Here is an 18,724-nt window from a genome sequence, read left to right on the forward strand (position 1 = left end):
GGGACTAGAGACTTAATTTTGTAAATGAAAGCTGGGAACGCGAAGAACCTGACACATATTTTGGTATAACAGTATATCAATACAATGCCGATTAAATACAAAACTGAAAAACTCTTTGCAGTAGGGAGAGGAAACGTTTCCTGGAGGGAAATGATTGCTGTGTGGGTTGAACCAGGAAAATCTGAACAGCCACTCAGATTTTGCTGTAGTCTTTCCCACAACTTCAGAGCAATGCGGGTTTGAGAAAGATCCTAGAAAACCTGTGGAAACCCCTGGAGGTGTACAAATGCCCCCTGATTAAGGCTGTCAGGTCCTTCAGTGGGGGTGGAGGATCCCCATTCCCAGCTTCTGTCCCCTGCCACCGCTTACCTGGCCGGTGGGGGGGGAAAGGTGGAGGAATAGGTCTACTGGGTATGCTTCCGATGTGGTACAGTGATGTCACTAGGAGTGACATCATCACACAGGCCCAGAAGTGCTCCCACTCTTTGTACTGGGCCGATTTGGGCCCCAAAATCATTCTGGAAGTGAAGCATGCGGAGAAAAAAAAGGTTAGTATTGGGGTCTCCCCCACACTGGAAGGGTAAGAGGACCTGGTAATTCTAACCAGGGCTGTCTTAACCCATACCCAGGCCCCTAGGCTTTCAGGTATTTCGGACCCCCTCCAGCATTTCAGGCTTTCAGTCCACTACAGCTGACAGCCTGACCCTGGTACGGTAGGTACTAGACCGCAGTACATAGCCCTGTATCCATTTTGAGGGTCTCCTGAAGAATTCTATTCACAATTTTTAAAATATTTTTATTGTGTGAGTAGAACTCATCAGGAAAGCACATTTGAGGGGTATAATTGTTCAATACTGTAATATTTTGAAATGAATACAATTTTTATTATTAATTAAAATATATAATTTATGGATTATTGTTTTAATATAAGAAACTGTTTCACTTCAATAAGGAAGCAGTTAATTATCTTATTAATAGAGGTTATATAAGAGAATCAATTAATTGTAATTTATGTGGGGGTGTGCCTCCGCCAAAAAAATTGATGGGCCGCTAGTCCCTGTGGGGCCCCTAGGCTTCAGCCTAGTCAGCCTTATGAATAATACGGCTCTGTCCTAGGCTTTGGCCTAGTCAGCCTTATGAATAATACGGCCCTGTCCTTGGCTTTGGCCTAGTCAGCCTTATGAGTAATACAGCCCTGTCCTTGGCTTTGGCCTAGTCAGCCTTATGAGTAATACAGCCCTGTCCTAGGCTTCGGCCTAATCAGCCTTATGAATAATACGGCCCTGTCCTCGGCTTTGGCCTAGTCAGCCTTATGAATAATACAGCCCTGTCCTCGGCTTTGGCCTAGTCAGCCTTATGAATAATACAGCCCTGTCCTCAGCTTTGGCCTAGTCAGCCTTATGAATAATACAGCCCTGTCCTAGGCTTCGGCCTAATCAGCCTTATGAATAATACAGCCCTGTCCTAGGCTTTGGCCTAGTCAGCCTTATGAATAATACAGCCCTGTCCTAGGCTTCGGCCTAATCAGCCTTATGAATAATACGGCCCTGTCCTAGGCTTCGGCCTAATCAGCCTTATGAATAATACGGCCCTGACCCTAACCCCAGTGCTTGAGAGGAAGCAAGAGAAAAACCCCACTGCCCAGAAACAGCAAACTCGACACAAATAACCGATGTGGAAACACCCGAGTCAGGCAGGACCTGACCCAACAGCGGTGCTCTTCACCAGTTTGTGTCTCTCTCCGCCTTTATCCTTTAGTTCTGTGGTCTCTCCAGTTTTCCTCCACAGGTGCTTTTAAAATGGCCGAAAAGAGAGTGGTTCTCCATCCCCAAGGGATACTTACCTCCTCTCTTCGCCACACCCTTTAATCAGGGATGAAATATCACACTGCTTAGCTACTTCTGAACCTGGTCTAGCAGCCGTAGCCTTTACAGAACTTTTTTTAATCATCTAGGAAGGCCCAAAGTGTCCTGAGCTCCACCTCTCTGTGGATGTTTGGCACCATTAATTTTCTTCCTTGTCTCAAAGTAAGAAATGTTGCTGCACAGGCTGGAATTAAGCTCCCCCCCCCAAAACCAAAAAAAACAATGAGTAGTTGTTGCAATGTCCTCCTCCCCCTGATACTCTGCCACCGTTTGTAACCTGTCTCAGTGAAAAATGAATCCAGAGAAGTTAAGTCTGCGCCTCTGTAATTACATCCCATTTTTAATATGACACCCATTACATTGGGTTAGGATCAGAAACAATAGGTTCCAACGAACCGTGCTATTTTGTCATTTCGCCAAGCCCTCCAAGCACAACCGAACCCTGTCTTTATGCAAACTTGTGCTAAGAAATTGTGGGGGATGATCTTTATTCTCTCTTTGGAAAAAAAAAGTTAACATTTAATAAGCCTACAGCATTATTTTCCCCCCTCCTTTTATTTCAAGCAAGGTGTAAACACGAATAGCTGGAGCCATCAGTAAAACCAAACAGGAAGTGGTCGACATCGTATACAAGATCTGTATATAACGAAACTTCAGTTTCAAGTTCTGGATTATTACAGATTGATTTAGGGCCAATTCACACAATAGGAAGTCCCTGTAGGACTTTGTATCAGATATTTCTTCCCAGTCACCCAGGTGTGATTCTGCTCACAACCACAGTGCGCAGTGGCTTCAGCCTTCCCCTGACCTCCCCTCGACATTTTCACATCTTGACATGATCCTCTGGCTTTGGGTCAGTGGGAAATGCCTGTAACTTACATAGCTACACTTAATTTCCACAGCGAGGTGAATAGCTCCCTGGGGCCACTTCAGGGTGCACAAATGTGCCAACAGTTGTAATCAGATTTTGGTCCATGTGCATCTGGGAGGCAAAAAACTCCCATCACGTGGCCATAGGAACTAAATTGGTCCTTAGGGAAAGTTCTCCATTGTCAATGTGTAACTTCACCCGAAGAAAGGTATGGGAGCTGTGTTTGTTAGGGTATTTCATATTATCCTGTTAGAATACTTGAGCAAATACACATGCTCCTGGATTCATTCCTTTTGCGCAATCACTGGAATTCTCTAGTGCAAACATGGAGCATCAATAGGTCACCAAATTGGCCTGCTGTGATGCACAGAAGTGCTCTGGGGATGGTGTGATGATGTCACTTCCTGGAACACACCAAGAAAGGAGAGTGCTGGGTGTCCCCCCCCCCCACGGCACGGGGAGGGGAGGGGACCTGGCAACCCTAATAGTTGCAATGGTTTTCCCATGCCTTATAATGGAGCCCCGTGGCGCAGAGTGGTAAGCTGCAGTACTGCAGCCCAAGCTCTGCTCATGACCTGAGTTCGATCCTGGCGGAAGCCAGGTTCACATAGCCGGCTGAAGGTTAACTCAGCCTTCCATCCTTCCAAGGTCAGTAAAATGAGTACCCAGTTTCCTGGGGGTAAAGTGTAGATGGCTAGGGAAGGCAATGGCAAACCACCCCGTAAAAAAAAAAAGTCTGCCAAGAAAACGTTGTGGTTCAACGTCCCCCCGTGGGTCAGTAATGACTCAGTGCTTGCACAGGGGACTACCTTTACCTATAATGGAGGCAGCGTCATTCAAGGAAAAGAATAAATGGAAAACTGACACACACACCCATTCCGCTCCCCATGGATGTAAGACTTAGGCGTCCACATTTATGTCTGTATTGCTGCTCAGAGTGATGGAATCCGCATTTCTGCAAGGCAACTGCATTCTCGGCTTAGATCGTCGTTTTCTAGTGGACACGCGCACACAAAAACACACACTCAACAGGTGGTGTTTTCAAAATTCTGAGCACTGTAGTTTCATTACAGGGAGAAGGTCTCCAGCCCTCACGGCAGGGGAGATAAATCTAAAATGCTGGAGGCTGTTTCTGTAAAAGCCACCACAGGTGGCCCTTTCTTTACAAAGATGGCAGCCGGTGCCATCAAGGAGGAATCTGTTTAGAATCATAGAATCACAGAGTTGGAAGGGGCCATACAGACCATCTAGTCCAACCCCCTGCCCAGTGCAGGATCAGCCTAAAGCATCTCTGACAAATATTCATCCAGCCTCTTCTTGAAAACTGCCAGTGAGGGGGAGCTCACCACCTCCCTAGGCAGCTGATTCCACTTTTGAACTATTCTGACAGTGAAAAAGTTTTTCCTAATATCCAGTCGGTACCTTTGTGCATGTAGTTTTAGCCCATTGCTTCGCGTCCTACCCTCTGCTGCCAACTGGAACAGCTCCCTGCCCTCCTCCAAATGACAGCCTTTCAAATATTTAAAGAGAGCAATCATGTCCCCCCTCAACCTCCTCTTCTCCAAACTAAACATTCCCAAGGCCCTCAGCCTTTCCTCGTAGGGCTCAGTCTCCAGACCCCTGATCATCCTCGTCGCTCTCCTCTGCACCCTCTCGATTTTGTCCACATCCTTTTTGAAGTGAGGCCTCCAGAACTGCACACAGTACTCCAGGTGTGGCCTGACCAAGGCAGTATAGAGAGGGGCTATGACCTCCTGCGATTTCGATGCTATGGCCCCTTTGAGGTGAGCCCCTTGTTTCTGGGGCTCACCTCAGATTAGAAGATCTCCTACAATTTGGGCTGTCCAGACACGCTTTCACAAGAGGTACATGTGCAGGGCAGGAGCATGTGTGCATTCCATGACACCGCCACCAAATGCAGCCGTTAGCTCCGAGGGCAACATTTAGTGGGTGTTAAGTGCTGTACTTGCATCAAATGTATTCTATCTCGCTCTCGTGTTTGCTCGTTCAAGTCACAGTGGCAGACTTGGAAATGTGCTGCAGTGATAAAATCTAAGAAGCTCAGAGGAGAGCATAGCTCCACAGGATTTGGGGGCAGGATGTCGAGGTTCTGAATAGCGCGTTGCTGTTCCTTAAGACTAACAGTATCTCTCTGTCTAGTTCCTGACATGGGGTTGGATCCAGACTAACTTTTTCAGTAGCAAAATGGAAACTTCCTGCCTTCCAGCTCACTGATCTTCACAAAATGCTGTTCTCGGGGGGGGGGGGGGGCGGAACCACGAGGAATGACACGAGGGAGGAGTGGTTGAAATTGCCCATTTAGGGGTTGAGCGATGTGCCAGAGACACAGTCCCTAACCCACCTTCATTATTTCACTTATGGATTGATCTTCTCTGTTTCTTTATTCCCTAGAATCGGTGGATAACTGTCCCAGCAACTGTTACGGGAATGGAGACTGTATTTCAGGCACTTGCCATTGCTTCCTTGGCTTCCTAGGTCCTGATTGTGGCCGAGGTAAGGTTATTTTTACTCTTGCTACAACCACATGTTATCAACTGGATATGTTGGGGATTGAACCTTGGACCTTCTGCATGCAAAGCAAATGTTCTACCGCTGTGCCACAGCCCCTCCCTGTGCCTCTCAGCTTTAATCTTGGGGATATGCTTTGCAGAAATTGCCTGATGAGACACAATGCAGACTACAAGTCTGTTGTTTTTTTACCCCAGGTTTATCAAGCAGAGTGTCCCTGTTTATTTATATACTTTGCAAAAATTTTAAAAAGAAGCTCATGGAGTTTACTCATCATAGTTATGTGCGCTATTTCCAAACTTTCATCTATTTTTTTCACGATCGGCCAAGCGAAGCCTTTCTGCTGCCATTTTTACTGGAGTGGTGCTCGTGGGGCATCCCATTCTAGGGAAGCCCTTGTTCTGCCTGTTTTGCTGTTTTTTTTTAAAAAAAAAATTTAAAAAATGGCTAACAGCCATGCAATCCATCCATCTATCATGTATTCACCATGTGATGGAATTGGAGAGGGACTGAACCTCAGACCTTCTGCATTCAGAGCTCTTACTTTACCACTTCTGTGCTTTTGAGGCTCATCGCTCTTTTGGATACCACTGCAGGGACTCGTGGTAGTGGTGGAGAGTGCCCTCAAGTCATAGCTGACTTACGGCGACCCCTGGTGGGGTTTTCATGGCAAGAGTCTAACAGAGGTGGTTTGCCATTGCCTGCCTCTGCAACCCTGGTCTTCGTTGGAGGTCTCCCATCCAATTACTAACCAAGGCCGACCCTGCTTAGCTTCTGAGATCTGACGAGATCAGGCTCACTTGAGCTACGCACGTCAGGGCGTAGGGACTTTTAGGAACCAGCAAAACAGCACAGATGTGTCCCAGCACCAAAGCAAGGGAATAAATTTGCTCAATTCTGGGACCGTTTTTCCAGAAATGTTGAGTTGGTGCCCAGATTAAATTTCCCACTAGCAGAAGGGACGGGCAAATTTCCACCGACTCCCTTTTCTTGCTGCAGACACAGATTTGCCTCTAATGCCGCCCCTGTCGTCTCCCCTGCCTCCAAGAGCAGCGTTTTGGGGAGATTGGTGGGCTGCAGCAGGTGGCGAGAGCGTTCTGTTCCACTGACAGACGTGCCTTTTGCGAGCGGAAAATTTAGCCTGGATTCAACCAGATGCGTCTGTGCCTTGGAACAGTGGAAAGATAGGATCAGTATGTCTCGTAAAGTTAATTTGTTGAGGTCTTGCAACTGTATGCATCCCAGTCCCTTGCCGCGCCAGGAGCTCTTGCGTGCACACACAACTTCTCTTTCAGCAACAGTTTCCCCTTTCCATTCAGCCACACTTCTCCTCTCATGTTTAGTAACTGGCTACGGAAAACTTCCCAGAATATGAGCACAGAGGTGCCTAGAGGTCTAACTAGGTGCAATAAGCCTAACTCTGGTTTGCAAAGGCCTGGAAACTGATAAACCCCCTCGGGGCTTGGTTCATTTATCGTTTGCTGTGACTTTGCCGCCCGCTTTTCCTCTTCCCCTTCTCTTCGGTTGTTGCATGTGAACAAACAATGAGAATAATGACCCTTCGAGAATACTGCCCTTTGAGGGGGAAAGCAGTAAGCCAAAGAGGGCTTAGAGAGGGCTGGGTCTTATTGTTTGGCCAGGGGCTGCTCTGTCAATAGCTCAGCGGAGCTTAGGGGGTGACCTCTTCTGCTCAGCCATCCGTTAGGTGGTCTCTAAGCCCTTGCTTTTCCTTGCCGGAGCCCTAGAGGTTATCCTTGTTTTGTGAGGGGCCTGCCGGGGTACCGTGTCCGAAGGGAGGGCCCCCGGCACTAATTCAGACAACCCCTGACCAGTAACATTGTCTTACCTGAGGTGTCCCCCCCCCCATTGCAACTGTTCCCTGAAAAGGATGTTAATAAAAGAAGTCCACTCGGAGTTCTTTATTTCAGCTGATTTATTTATTTTGCTTTAAGCTCAAAAGAGAGGGATGAAAATAAGACTGGTGGGGCGGGGGGGGAACCCTACCACCTTATTTTTAAAATTCATTTAAAATATCTGGACGCAGATTCTTGATAACCATTTGTCAAAAACCAACACGATAAGTTAGAATTGATACAGTTGAACAGAATAAAATCGGTAAGGGTGACAGAAAATGGCAGCAAGCAACAAACAGGAGGGGGGGCACATCTTTGAACTCTTGTCAAATACTCAGGAAAGTTATACGGGGAACATATAACACCTGTTATATGTTCCCCATATACGCCAGCTGCATTGGTTACCAGTTGAGTACTGGGTCCAGTTCAAGGTGTTGGTGTTGACGTATAAAGCCCTATGCAGACTGGGTCCAACATATCTGCGGGGCTGCCTCTCCCTGTATGTACCCCAGACGACACTTTGTTCTACAAATAAACAACTTTTGGTGGTCCCTGGCCCACGGGAGGCTCACCTGCCCTCGACCAGAGCCAGGGCCTTTTCGGTCCTGGCACCGGCCTGGTGGAAATCTCTGTCTGAGGAAACCAGGGCCCGGTGGGATTTATTATCTTTCTGCCGGGCCTGTAAGACAGAGATGTTCCACCAGGCATATGGGGGAGGCTAGACTGGGCCCCCGCCGGCCATACTGAAAAGATCTGTCCACCACCCTATATAGCTGCCATGCCTGAAATGCAGTATTTTACCATCGTCATCTTGAGGACAAGTTTTATTGTATGCAGTTGTTCTAATTTTACTGTAATGTTTTATTTGTTTTAAATTGTATTTTATGTAAACTAGAATGTTGTACTCCGCCCTGAGCCCGCCTGGCAGGGAGGGTGGACTAAAAATCTAAGATGATGATGATGATGATGATGATGATGATGATGATGATGATGATGATGATGATGATGATAAAAACACCTGACACCTGAAACTCAAAAGCTTAGAGTCTCTCTGCACAAGACATCTTACACAAGGACGCTGAAGTGAAAGATCTTCCACTTGTTCTCCCATTGTGGATACGCAGGCACTGCTAAGGAAAGAGAGTACACTTGAATATAAGACCATTTGAGCATCCCCGTGAAAGAAGTCTTGCATAGAGAGACTCTTGGACACCAGGTCAGCAGATGCAGGGAAGGAGCTCCACGCAAAGGGTGCCACAACAGTGGAGGCCCTGTCTGTGGTACCCACCCACCTTACTTGCAAACAGAGAAGAACTCAGATATATAGACATCACAGAGTAAAATCTCTTTTATGTTGTTGCCAAAGGGAAAATGGAACATTAGGGAAAGGAATGTTTTCCTAGAACTGCCTGGAGATTGAGCCGGATTGCTCCCCTCTCCAGACAGACCATTGCAACTAGAACCGGAGGAGTTAGCCGTGTTAGTCTGCAGTAGCAAAATAGCAAAGAGTCCAGTAGCACCTTTAAGACTAACCAACTTTATTGCAGCATAAGCTTTTGAGAACCACAGTATCTGACGAAGAGAGCTGTGGCTCTCAAAAGCTTATGCTACCATAAAGTTGGTTAGTCTTAAAGGTGCTACTGGACTCTTTGCTATTTTTACTATGGCAACTGACACCCCAGGTGGCATGATTGTCATCTGCAGGGGAGCTGGCAAATTTACTGTTCGATACCATGGTAATAGCAGAAGAGACCCTTGCGCCTGAAGATAGATGAAGTTTCATACTGCTCTCCCTCTGTTGCTTCTTAGCATCTTGCCCAGTATTATGCAGTGGAAATGGGCAATACATGAAGGGGCGGTGCTTATGCCACAGCGGATGGAAAGGAGCGGAGTGCGACGTCCCGACCAACCAGTGCATCGACGTCTCGTGCAACAACCATGGCACTTGCATCATGGGGACCTGTATCTGCAATCCGGGGTACAAGGGAGAGAGCTGCGAAGAAGGTATTTCCAGTCTTCATCCCACTGGCCCCTTACCCTGTTGATGGTTTTTCTACCCTACTGGAGAGAAACCAGGGAGAACCTTGGTGCCCACCTGGACAGATGAAGCTGTCTGTATTGTCTACTCGGACTGGCAGCAGCTCTCTAGGGTCTCGGGCAGAGAGGCCTTTCGCATCATCTACTTTCAGATTCTGTAACCGGAGATGCTGGGAATTGAACCTGGGACCATTTGCGTGTCAAGCCGATGCTCTAACGCGGAGCCATGGCACCTCCCCTTGACACCGGACGGGCCTCTCCTCTAAGCTGCTCATTGTCTCTTACATGCACAAAATGTTAAAGAGAAAAGCTTTCAAGTGTACAATAGGCAGAGCTGCTCAAAGATCTGGAGCATGTACAGTCACGTGCTCAAAATGGTCTTTTTAGAACATCTCCGATTCACAAAGTGAAACGTATAATTTTTCCTTCTTGATGCAGCACAGCAAGTGACTTGTAGATGCTAGCATTTGTAAAACGGCAGGAAAGGGGCGCGGTTTTTTTTCCCTTTGGCATCTTGAAAGCTTTGCAGTTTCTAGGGCCATGGGTTCAACGCCGCTTCAGAATCAAGTATCTTTTCAAGTATCTTGGCAAAGATCACTTTCCATCTGTGCGAAGCCTGTAATGGAAATGTTGTCACATTTCTCCTTGATTTGCATTCATTTCCATGCCTTTTCAGCACCGTGTGTTTTATTCTTCCTTTTATGTATGTGTAGGATGGAACCCATCTGACCATTATGGGTGTGTAGAACTGGATTTTTTTAAATGCCGTTTTTCATTATTGTGAAGCAGTGCATGAGATATCAGTCAGATGTAATGGCAATGAACACATAGGCCTTTGTTAGCAAACACCCCATGAATTAAGTTATTGGGAGGCTAAGGCACCTTGCAAATAACACAGGGCTGCCACTAAAAATGCCAGCCCTGTATCGTTCCAAGGGGATTATTTCATAGAAAAAGAGCTACAGGAACTCATTAGCATAACTCATTAGCATATGCCATGCCCCTTGACATCACTGGAAGTGTGTCATTAGCATAATTGATTTGCATGTGCCACACCCCCTGGCATCACCTATCCTGGCTGTTTTGGACCCAATCCTGGCCATTCTGGGCTGAAATTGGGCCCAAAATGGCAAAAAGGGGCTGAAAATGGCCGAAAAGGGGCCTAAAATGGTCAGGATTGGGCCACTGCTGAGTAAGAGAGTGATCCACCACCTGTCAGAGGCCCAGTCCGGGCTGTTTCAGCTCCAATCCAGGTCAAAACTGGCCCCAAATGGCCAAAAATCAGGTGGGCGGGGCCACCTGACATGTGACCTCTTGGGAGAACAGCCGGAGGGAACTTGACACAAGGCTACCATTTTCAGGATCAGTCCCATGTTCTTTGCAACATGTAGGTCTGCCTTCTCTCTCTAGTATATAAAGTCGTCAAAAAAGTATTTCTGCCATTCTCCTTAGGGCAATTTGGATTTTTTTTTAAAAAAGTCTATTTCTTGTTTTTAAATTACATCTATTTTAGGCCATTTCCACGCGCCCTTATAGGGACGGCCCACTCATGGAACACTGGCGGCTTTCCCGCAGTAATCCAGACATCTCCGTTTTCAAGACGGTTGTGGACTGTTTGGTTTCCATTTTTCGGCGCCTTTTCGGGGACCACAGGAAAGTGCGTTCTCAGAAAAGGCGCCGAAAAAAGGCTTATTTTTATTCCACCCAAAATTCTCAGGGTGGCTTATTTTGCTCCCCCTTCCTGTGTCTTATCCTCACAACAACCCTGTGAGATAGGTTAGGCTGACAGATAGTGACTGGCCTAAGGTCACCTAGTCAGCTCTAGAGCAGAGTAGGTAGTTGAACTGGTCTCTCCTTGATCCTAACCCAACACTAACCAGGCAGGATCTCAAACTGTCTTCCTCCTCCTCCTCTTCCTCTACTCTCAGAACATTATTTAAAAAAAAAAATCTGACAGCTCTCTTGCAAATCTCTCTCGGCCATTCCCTAGTATATTTGTTTCTTAGCTAGCTCAGTCCCTATCTACCTTATGATCCCACCAAGTTCTCTGAAGCCACCACCACCCCCTTTTTTTTTTGCCAACCCACAGTTTCTTCTGTGCATATTTTAGGTACCATTGGACACTGATTTAGACATAATAATTTAAGCATGCTGAATTTACAACATAGTCCTAAACTGAATTATACCTTTCTAAAGCCATTGACTTCAGTGCGCTTAGAAGGGTGTAAATCTGTTTAGGATTGCATTGCTAGTGTCGGATTGTGACAACAGCATTTTCATTTTTTTTAAATGACATCTCATTACCCAGAATGTACCTATCAATTCAGACATCGTAGACTTTTCACTGATCAAAATTAGATGAGCTTGAACACCAAGCTGTCAAACAGAATCAGATGCAAATAATCTATCCGTTCCACGTTCTTATTCCCTTCTCCCTGATGTTCCAAAAGTTAATTGCAATATGCAGACTCTTAATGTCGACTGAAATGGTGTTTAATATATCTGCTGTATTATGGATTGCTTTTGCATTTCTAAATGCACCTCTGGCAGTAAACTCTAGGTTTCCCTTTCAGTAGGTGATGGGTTGCTGGTTATGACTTTGGTTGTGAAAACAGTAATTACGAAGAAGAATATACAGGGAAGGTGTGCCTAATGTGTTTTTGTCCATCTATGTGGATGCCCGTAGTTACTCCGTACAGAAAAGTATAGTGTGTTGTGTCCTTTATGCTGATGATAAAAATAATCATTTTTCTGTTCATAGCGGAGGCTTTAGCGGACCTTTCCTGTCATTTTTCCTCCAAACACACACCCACATGCAATAAGCTCACATTGTGATTGTATACATACACACACACCACTCATCTCCCACACTTTTAACTTGGTTTCTCTATCTCTGAAAGCAGGAGCTGGAAAAGAGGTGGGAGAAATTATCAGGAAGTTTGAGTTCTGTCTCTAAAAGAAAGAAAATACTAAAGTCTTTGGGGTTTTCTAGTTAGAAAAAGATAGCTTGAGTTGGGGGGGGGGCGTGATAGATGTTTTTAAATTATGTTGTAACCCGCCCTGAGCCCGCTTGCGGGAAGGGCAGGCTATAAATGGAATAAATAATAACAATAATATTAAAAATAATAAATGTATGGTATCCCTATCATAAATACTTCTTCACACTGTTAAGTTACAGAACCCTGCTGTTGCAAGATATGGTGGTGGCCATTGGCATAGGTGGCTGTAAAAGGGAATTAAAGAACTTAATTGAGGACTGAGGGGACTAGAAAAGATCCTTAAAGATAAAGATGTCCCTATTACTATGTATGGTTGTGAACACTGGATGGTGAAGAAAGCTGACAGGAAGAAAATTGATTCTTTTGAAATGTAATGCTGAAGGAGAGTTTTGCGGATACCATGGACGGCCAAAAAGACAAATACATGGGTTCTCGATCAAATTAAGCCTGAATTCTCCCTAGAAGCTAAAATGATAAAACTAAGGTTATCGTACTTTGGTCACATGATGAGAAGACAGGGTTCTCTGAAAAAATCAATCATGCTAGGAAAAGTGGAAAGCAGTAAGAAAAGAGGAAGACTTAAAACGAAATGGCTGGACTCAATAAGAGAAGCCACGTCCTTCAGTTTGCAGGATCTGAGCAAGTCTGTTAATGATAGGACATTTTGGAGGTCTTTCATTCATAGGATCGCCGTAGGTTGAAGGCGACTTGAGGGCACATAACATGCACACTCTGGGTAGAAAGTTATTAGACACCGTGGCTGAATGGAACTTCCATGTACAAAGGCAGTGTATCTCTAAATGCCAAGTGCTGAGGGGCAACACAGGAGAGAGCTCCTGTCCTCCTTGTGGGCATCCCAGAAGCAGGTAATTGGAAACAGGGGTCTGAGCTAAATGAAATTAAGGTCAAATCCAGTAAAGCTTTTTGTTTTTTGCAAATAGTGCTTTCCAGACATTCCTGTTACGGTTTTCGGAACAGGCTGAGACAAACAGTAATTGGCATAAGGTCAAATTCATAACTGAAGACTGGATCCAGAATCTCCTCGGTATGTGTTCCAGCAATCTCACCACTGCACAATTCTAGCCCTGCAACATGGATTTTACTGAGTGAGTGTGACTGGCCCGAGGTCATGATGATTCTGGGTCCGGTACTCCAACTACGATACCTTCCCAGCTCCAGCTGTGGCTTCTTAGACTGGCTTTTCCTTTAGATAGTTATTTAGATCTAAATAAACAATACCTTCCCAGCTCCAGCTGTGGCTTCTTAGACTGGCTTTTCCTTTAGATAGTTATGAAGCTGCTTTTATTGATCATGCCATGCTTCTGTTGTGATTTTACTGTAATTTTATTGCAATACCCTCCCTTTTTTTGCACACTGTTTTGGGATATTCTTGAGGCTGTAAGTGAGCTAGATGTTCTTAAACTGCAGGCACAAATGCACACACCCCACAATATTCTTCAAATAAATGAAAAGCTCAGGCATGAAAGAAAAACAGGCATTTTCCTAGCAGAGGTTTGGCACTTTTCCTCCTCTGCTATAGATTTGTTTCTTATGTGCAACACAATAATTTGTAATGTGCCAAGAGGAATGAGGAGGGAGGGAAACTTTGAAATATTGTTATAGAGGAAATTTGCGGGATTCTTTTCTTTTTTTTCCATGTTCGTCTAATATAAAGTTGGTTTTCACTATTTTACAAATATTATTTCTTTGCCTTAAAGAGGAGCCATCTGGTATTGTTTCCTTTGGCTTGCAACCTCAGTCTTATTATATACCATAGCTGTTCCATTTTCCCTTTCTTTTTCATTGAGCAATATATATAAAACATCAGTGAAAGTTCTAGCAAGGGTTGAAGGGTTTCTCAGCTAGCTGGCATTCCGGCCGGAAGATTCCCTGCACAAAGAAGGGTGCAGTGAATGGGAGTATTGCAAGAGCATGATAGGTTGGGACTACGGGTGTACAATTTGGGTTTCCGATTCAGGATGAATACCTGAATTTGACCCAGTTCGTAAAGATTTGGGATATCTGAATCGGGCCCAGCATGCTGGCCCCAATTCAGAAATGCCAAATCAAAGCTTCTCGAAGTGATTCGCGTCGCTTCGGGAAACTTTGGGATGCTTTCAAACTCCAGCTGGCCCTGCAGGCCTGCTGGAGTTTAAAGGGCCCATTCCAGGCTCCAGCAGGCCCATGTTGGGGGATCCCTCCTCTGTGGGCTAGCTGGTGTTTAAAGGCCCCTTTCTCGGCTTCAGCAGACCAGGGGAGGGGGATCCCGCTCCGTTGGCCAGTTGAAGCATGGGAAGTCCTGCCACCACTTATTTCACTCAATGAGAAGGAGAAGAGGGAACCCCTCTTCTCCCTCCTGACTGCCCAGCACCTTCTTTCGACATGCATGCCAAGAGAGGCCGAAGGCATGGAGCCCTAGCTGCCTTCTGTTAGTTCCGCAAGTTATGAAAAACAGAATTGTTCAAGAGGGCATTTTTATGAAGGTAATAGGGCTATATTCCGGACTAGTATTGTGGAGCTCAGTTGCCATTCAACCATAAAGTTATCTTAACTCACTCCCTCTCTTAGCCTGACCTTCCTCATAGGGTTTCTCACACAACTGCAGAAACCAAACAACGATTCCCTGGTAGCCATATAGGAGTATGACTGTAGCATGGCTTGCTGTCTGTGGATGTGTGAGAAACCCGTGAGTGACTATTTTATTTTTGGCGGGAATATCCCATGCCTCATTTTTTTAAAAATGTCCTCTTTATCATAGTGTGTTAATATTGGGGATATTTAGAAATCAACTCCCATATCACATTCCACCTCCCCTATCTCAGGGCAAAACTCAGATAACCAAGTGGCCAGAGAAGTGTTTAAAAACTGGCCTAAAAGTGCTTGGTAATTTTCCTACAGGTAGCCACCTGTGAGGTAAATCACACTACTGTTTAGATGCAGGCTCTCATCTTCCTCAGGTGAGCTGTGGAGGTCCATTTCATCTCACCCCTTTCTTGATCTTTAAAATGGAATAACTTTGTGCTCTTGAGAACAAAGAAGGAGACCAGCAGAAAATGAAACAAGAACTTGGGGGAAATAATGTGTTTTTGTATTCAAGAATAAGCTATATACTTTCGTAACCGTGTGAGCTTAGAGAAACAGTTTCACTTGAGAATATAATGTTTCAGAAAGAGTCCGAAACTGTCAATCTACTGTAAGGAGAGTAGAGTAGCCAATTTTCTCTCAGGTTTTCCAAACCTTGGCGAAAGATTACTTGAGCTTTTACCACACGGACCTTAGTCTGCTTCTTGGCTTCCTACTACCTAGAAAGACATAACTTTTAGAACAACCACCACTTCCTGGTAGTCACACTAAACCTGTTTACTTTTGCTTGAAGAGACTATGAGGGAGCTATTCCTAACCTACCTGTTGGGCTTCTAAACCCTGTGGTGGTTAAACAGGCCCTTTTATCTCTGCTCCCCCTCTCCTCTCCCTTTGAGAAGCTCATATGGTACATTTGAGGGTCAGGCCCAGAGATGTTATAGAGTTGCTCCAATCATCTCTCATGCATGATTTCCAACATGGATATTCAACTGTTGCAGAAAATAAATCTGAAGCCACCGCCTGTCTGATACTATCCAAATAACTTTCTATTGTGAAAAATAAGCAGGGCTGCATGAGCTAGCTTGGCTTTAAAAAAAAACTGGGATGTGCACCTTATTCCCAGTAAGCAGTGCTGAAATTTATATGGAGATGTCCATTCCGTCCTCAGGTTGATGCTGTCAAATTGTGCCCCTGCAGAGAAAGATGAGTTGTGGTGCGGGGAAAGCAGCCAGAGACATACCTTTTTCAGTGGTGGCATCCCATCTGTGGAGTGTTTACCTGGTGCCTGATTTATTTTCCTTTAGGTGCCAGGCAAAGCCGGTTTTCTTTGCCTAGGCGTCATATATGCCTGTCTGCATATCTGCCATGAATGTATTCTGTGTTACTTACTGGTCCTCTGAGAGCATGACAAGTTTCTTACTGATGTTAAAGCAGTAGGTTATCTCACAAGTATTTACTTTCTCTTTCCCCACTGTCTCCAGAAGTGTCCTTGAAGGCTAGCTGCAACCAGCTCGAAATGTATCTTTCTTGGGAACTGAGATGATTTCATTCTTTGTTCTGTCTAGCCTAAACCTAGCTCTCCCTGACATCCCCACCCCACCCCAGCTCTTTCACGCTCAAAACTTTAATGACCCTTATCCTGATGGCAGGAATGTTCCCTATAACTATCAATATCAACCCCAGTTATGGTTGTTGTGGATTTTCCGGGCTGTATAGCTGTGGTCTTGGCATTGTAGTTCCTGACGTTTCACCAGCAGCTGTGATTGGCGTCTTCAGAGGTGTAGCACTGAAAAACAGAGATCTCTCAGTGTCGCAGTGTGGAGAAGATGCTGTCTTTCTGATCTCTATCTTTCGGTGCTACACCTCTGAAGACGCCAGTCACAGCTGCTGGCAAAACATCAGGAACTACAATGCCAAGACCACAGCTATACAGCCCGGAAAATCCACAACAACCTTCATTCTCCGGCCATGAAAGCCTTCAACAATATATTGAACCCCAGTTACGTCACTTCTGCCAATTTCACTTGTCTGAGCACCTTGAACCGATGGATCTCTAATAAAGTTACTTCAACCAATACACCTGCGTGTTTGCTGTGGAGAACTTGGGGATTCTACCTGCCATGGACTGACACTAGGCCTTTATTCCTTAAAAGGCACGAGTTGGCCAGAAAGAGAAATAAGTGTTGCGTATCCCTGGGAGCTGGGAAAAAACGTAAAAATTGTGTGTTGCTTTACCTTAAAGATAAAGGTAGTCCCCTCTGCAAGCATCAAGTCATTACTGACCCATAGGGGGATGTCGCATCATGACGTTTTCTTGACAGACTTTTGTTACAGGGTGGTTTGCCATTGCCTTCCCCAGTCATCTACACTTTACCTCCAGGAAACTGGGTACTCATTTTACCGACCTCGGAAGGATGGAAGGCTGAGTTAACCTTGAGCCGGCTACCTGAACTCAGCTTCCGCCAGGATCAAACTCCTGTCGTGAGCAGAGCTTGGGCTGCAGTACTGCCGCTTACCACTCTGCCCCACGGGGCTCTTACTGCTTTACCTTAGGAGTAAGGAAATTTGCTGATGAAGAAGGAAAGAGCAGGCATCTGTACTCAATCCATAGAATACGTGGCTTTACCTGAGCAGGCCAGGATTTGTAGCACCCCAGTCATATGAACACCCCAATCATGTGAAATGAATGCTTGCACAGCTCTGCAATTTATACCCCCATCCCCCAATCCAACTAGTAGGGTCTCGCCAAGTTCTCAGGCAGATGTTACCTAAGATTTTTAACTATCAATGCCCAGGCTTGAACATTTTACAAGCAAAGCATGAGCCACAGCCTGATATTCATTGCTTCTGCCATTGGCTGCTAGAACTAATTCTTAGAAAGGAACTGAAAGCTAACTGTTGCCATGTTGCTTTCCTGCAGCTGAGCAACGAAATTTGCTGAGCCGAATTCCCTAGCAAAAAAAAAAAGCCAGGCTGTTGCTTTTTAAAAAGGAAAGAAAGCAAGCTGTGGAGATGGGGGAAAGAATCAACCATTAAAGCATTTACAACAAAGAAAGAAGCGAAACTCTCTAATCCTATCCCAGGACCCTTGCCACGGTGCCTAATGTCTAAAGTAATGCGGCCAGCAAGAGCAAGATTAAAGTAGCCATTGTACGCGGCGTCTTGTGAAAGGGCTCGTTTCAACATGAAAAATAGTCCTGGGATTATGATGAATGGGGTGTCCTGACACACACGCACTCCCCCTCCTATAATCCTGTGTTAACGCTGAGGTAGCAGAGCGCTCTGCCTTCTGTGATGGAGACCCCCTTAAAGCTTACCTTCGTCTCCTCCCCGTTGGCCTTCTGAGGAGATGATTAATTGCCTGGCAGTCGCCCCTTGTCAGTTAGCTGGCAATCTTTGTTCTCCACGGTTGAACCATCTGCTGAGGATGTACGGCCCTGGCAGTTTGCTCCCAGTTCCCCTTTCACAGTTGTTACTTCTGAAGGAGGGAGAGGGTCAGGCCGGCGAGGGTCTTATTCTAAAATTGGTGCCTTGGCTCCGTACTCATTAATGGCGACAAAGATTTATAAACTTGGCCTTTGCGGCATCTTGAAAGACCCTAAGCGGGTTCCTGCTATGAGCTTACATAAGAGAAATATAACCCTTTCATACCTCTGGGGAATGCTGAGTAATTTGCTTGGAACTGGCCAGAAATGTGTCAGACGGGGTATCCACCCTGCTGAGAATTCTTACGGCAGTCTTCGATATACCGCAATGAAGTTGACTTTATTGAATCAAATCATGTGTTTGGGGAGGGTTACGCGGTACTGTCCTCATGGATTGCCTCAGAAGGTACATGGGGTTATCTGAAAGCACCCCTGCAACACCATCGCTCTGTATCTGGTCAAGGAGAGGGTCAATAAATGTGTACACGTGTCTTTGTGGATCAGTTAGTAGAATTGCTAATTCCTCAACAGAATAAATTCTGCAACTCTTTCTGTTTCAGCA

At 45.5% G+C, this 18,724-nt stretch overlaps 1 protein-coding gene across 9 annotated transcripts in view; it reads left to right on the plus strand.

Annotated features, from left to right (window-relative positions):
• Positions 1-18,724, plus strand: part of TENM4 (teneurin transmembrane protein 4) — a 472,503-nt gene that overhangs the window by 307,041 nt on the left and 146,738 nt on the right. For all 9 annotated transcript variants that reach the window (XM_054974009.1, XM_054974008.1, XM_054974006.1 and 6 more), the window contains 2 exons: positions 5,149-5,250; positions 8,928-9,122. In XM_054974009.1, the coding sequence (XP_054829984.1) occupies positions 5,149-5,250; positions 8,928-9,122 (297 nt within the window). The remainder of the gene's footprint in view (positions 1-5,148; positions 5,251-8,927; positions 9,123-18,724) is intronic.

Source organism: Eublepharis macularius, chromosome 3 (assembly GCF_028583425.1).
Source record: "Eublepharis macularius isolate TG4126 chromosome 3, MPM_Emac_v1.0, whole genome shotgun sequence".
NCBI lineage: Eukaryota > Metazoa > Chordata > Lepidosauria > Squamata > Eublepharidae > Eublepharis > Eublepharis macularius.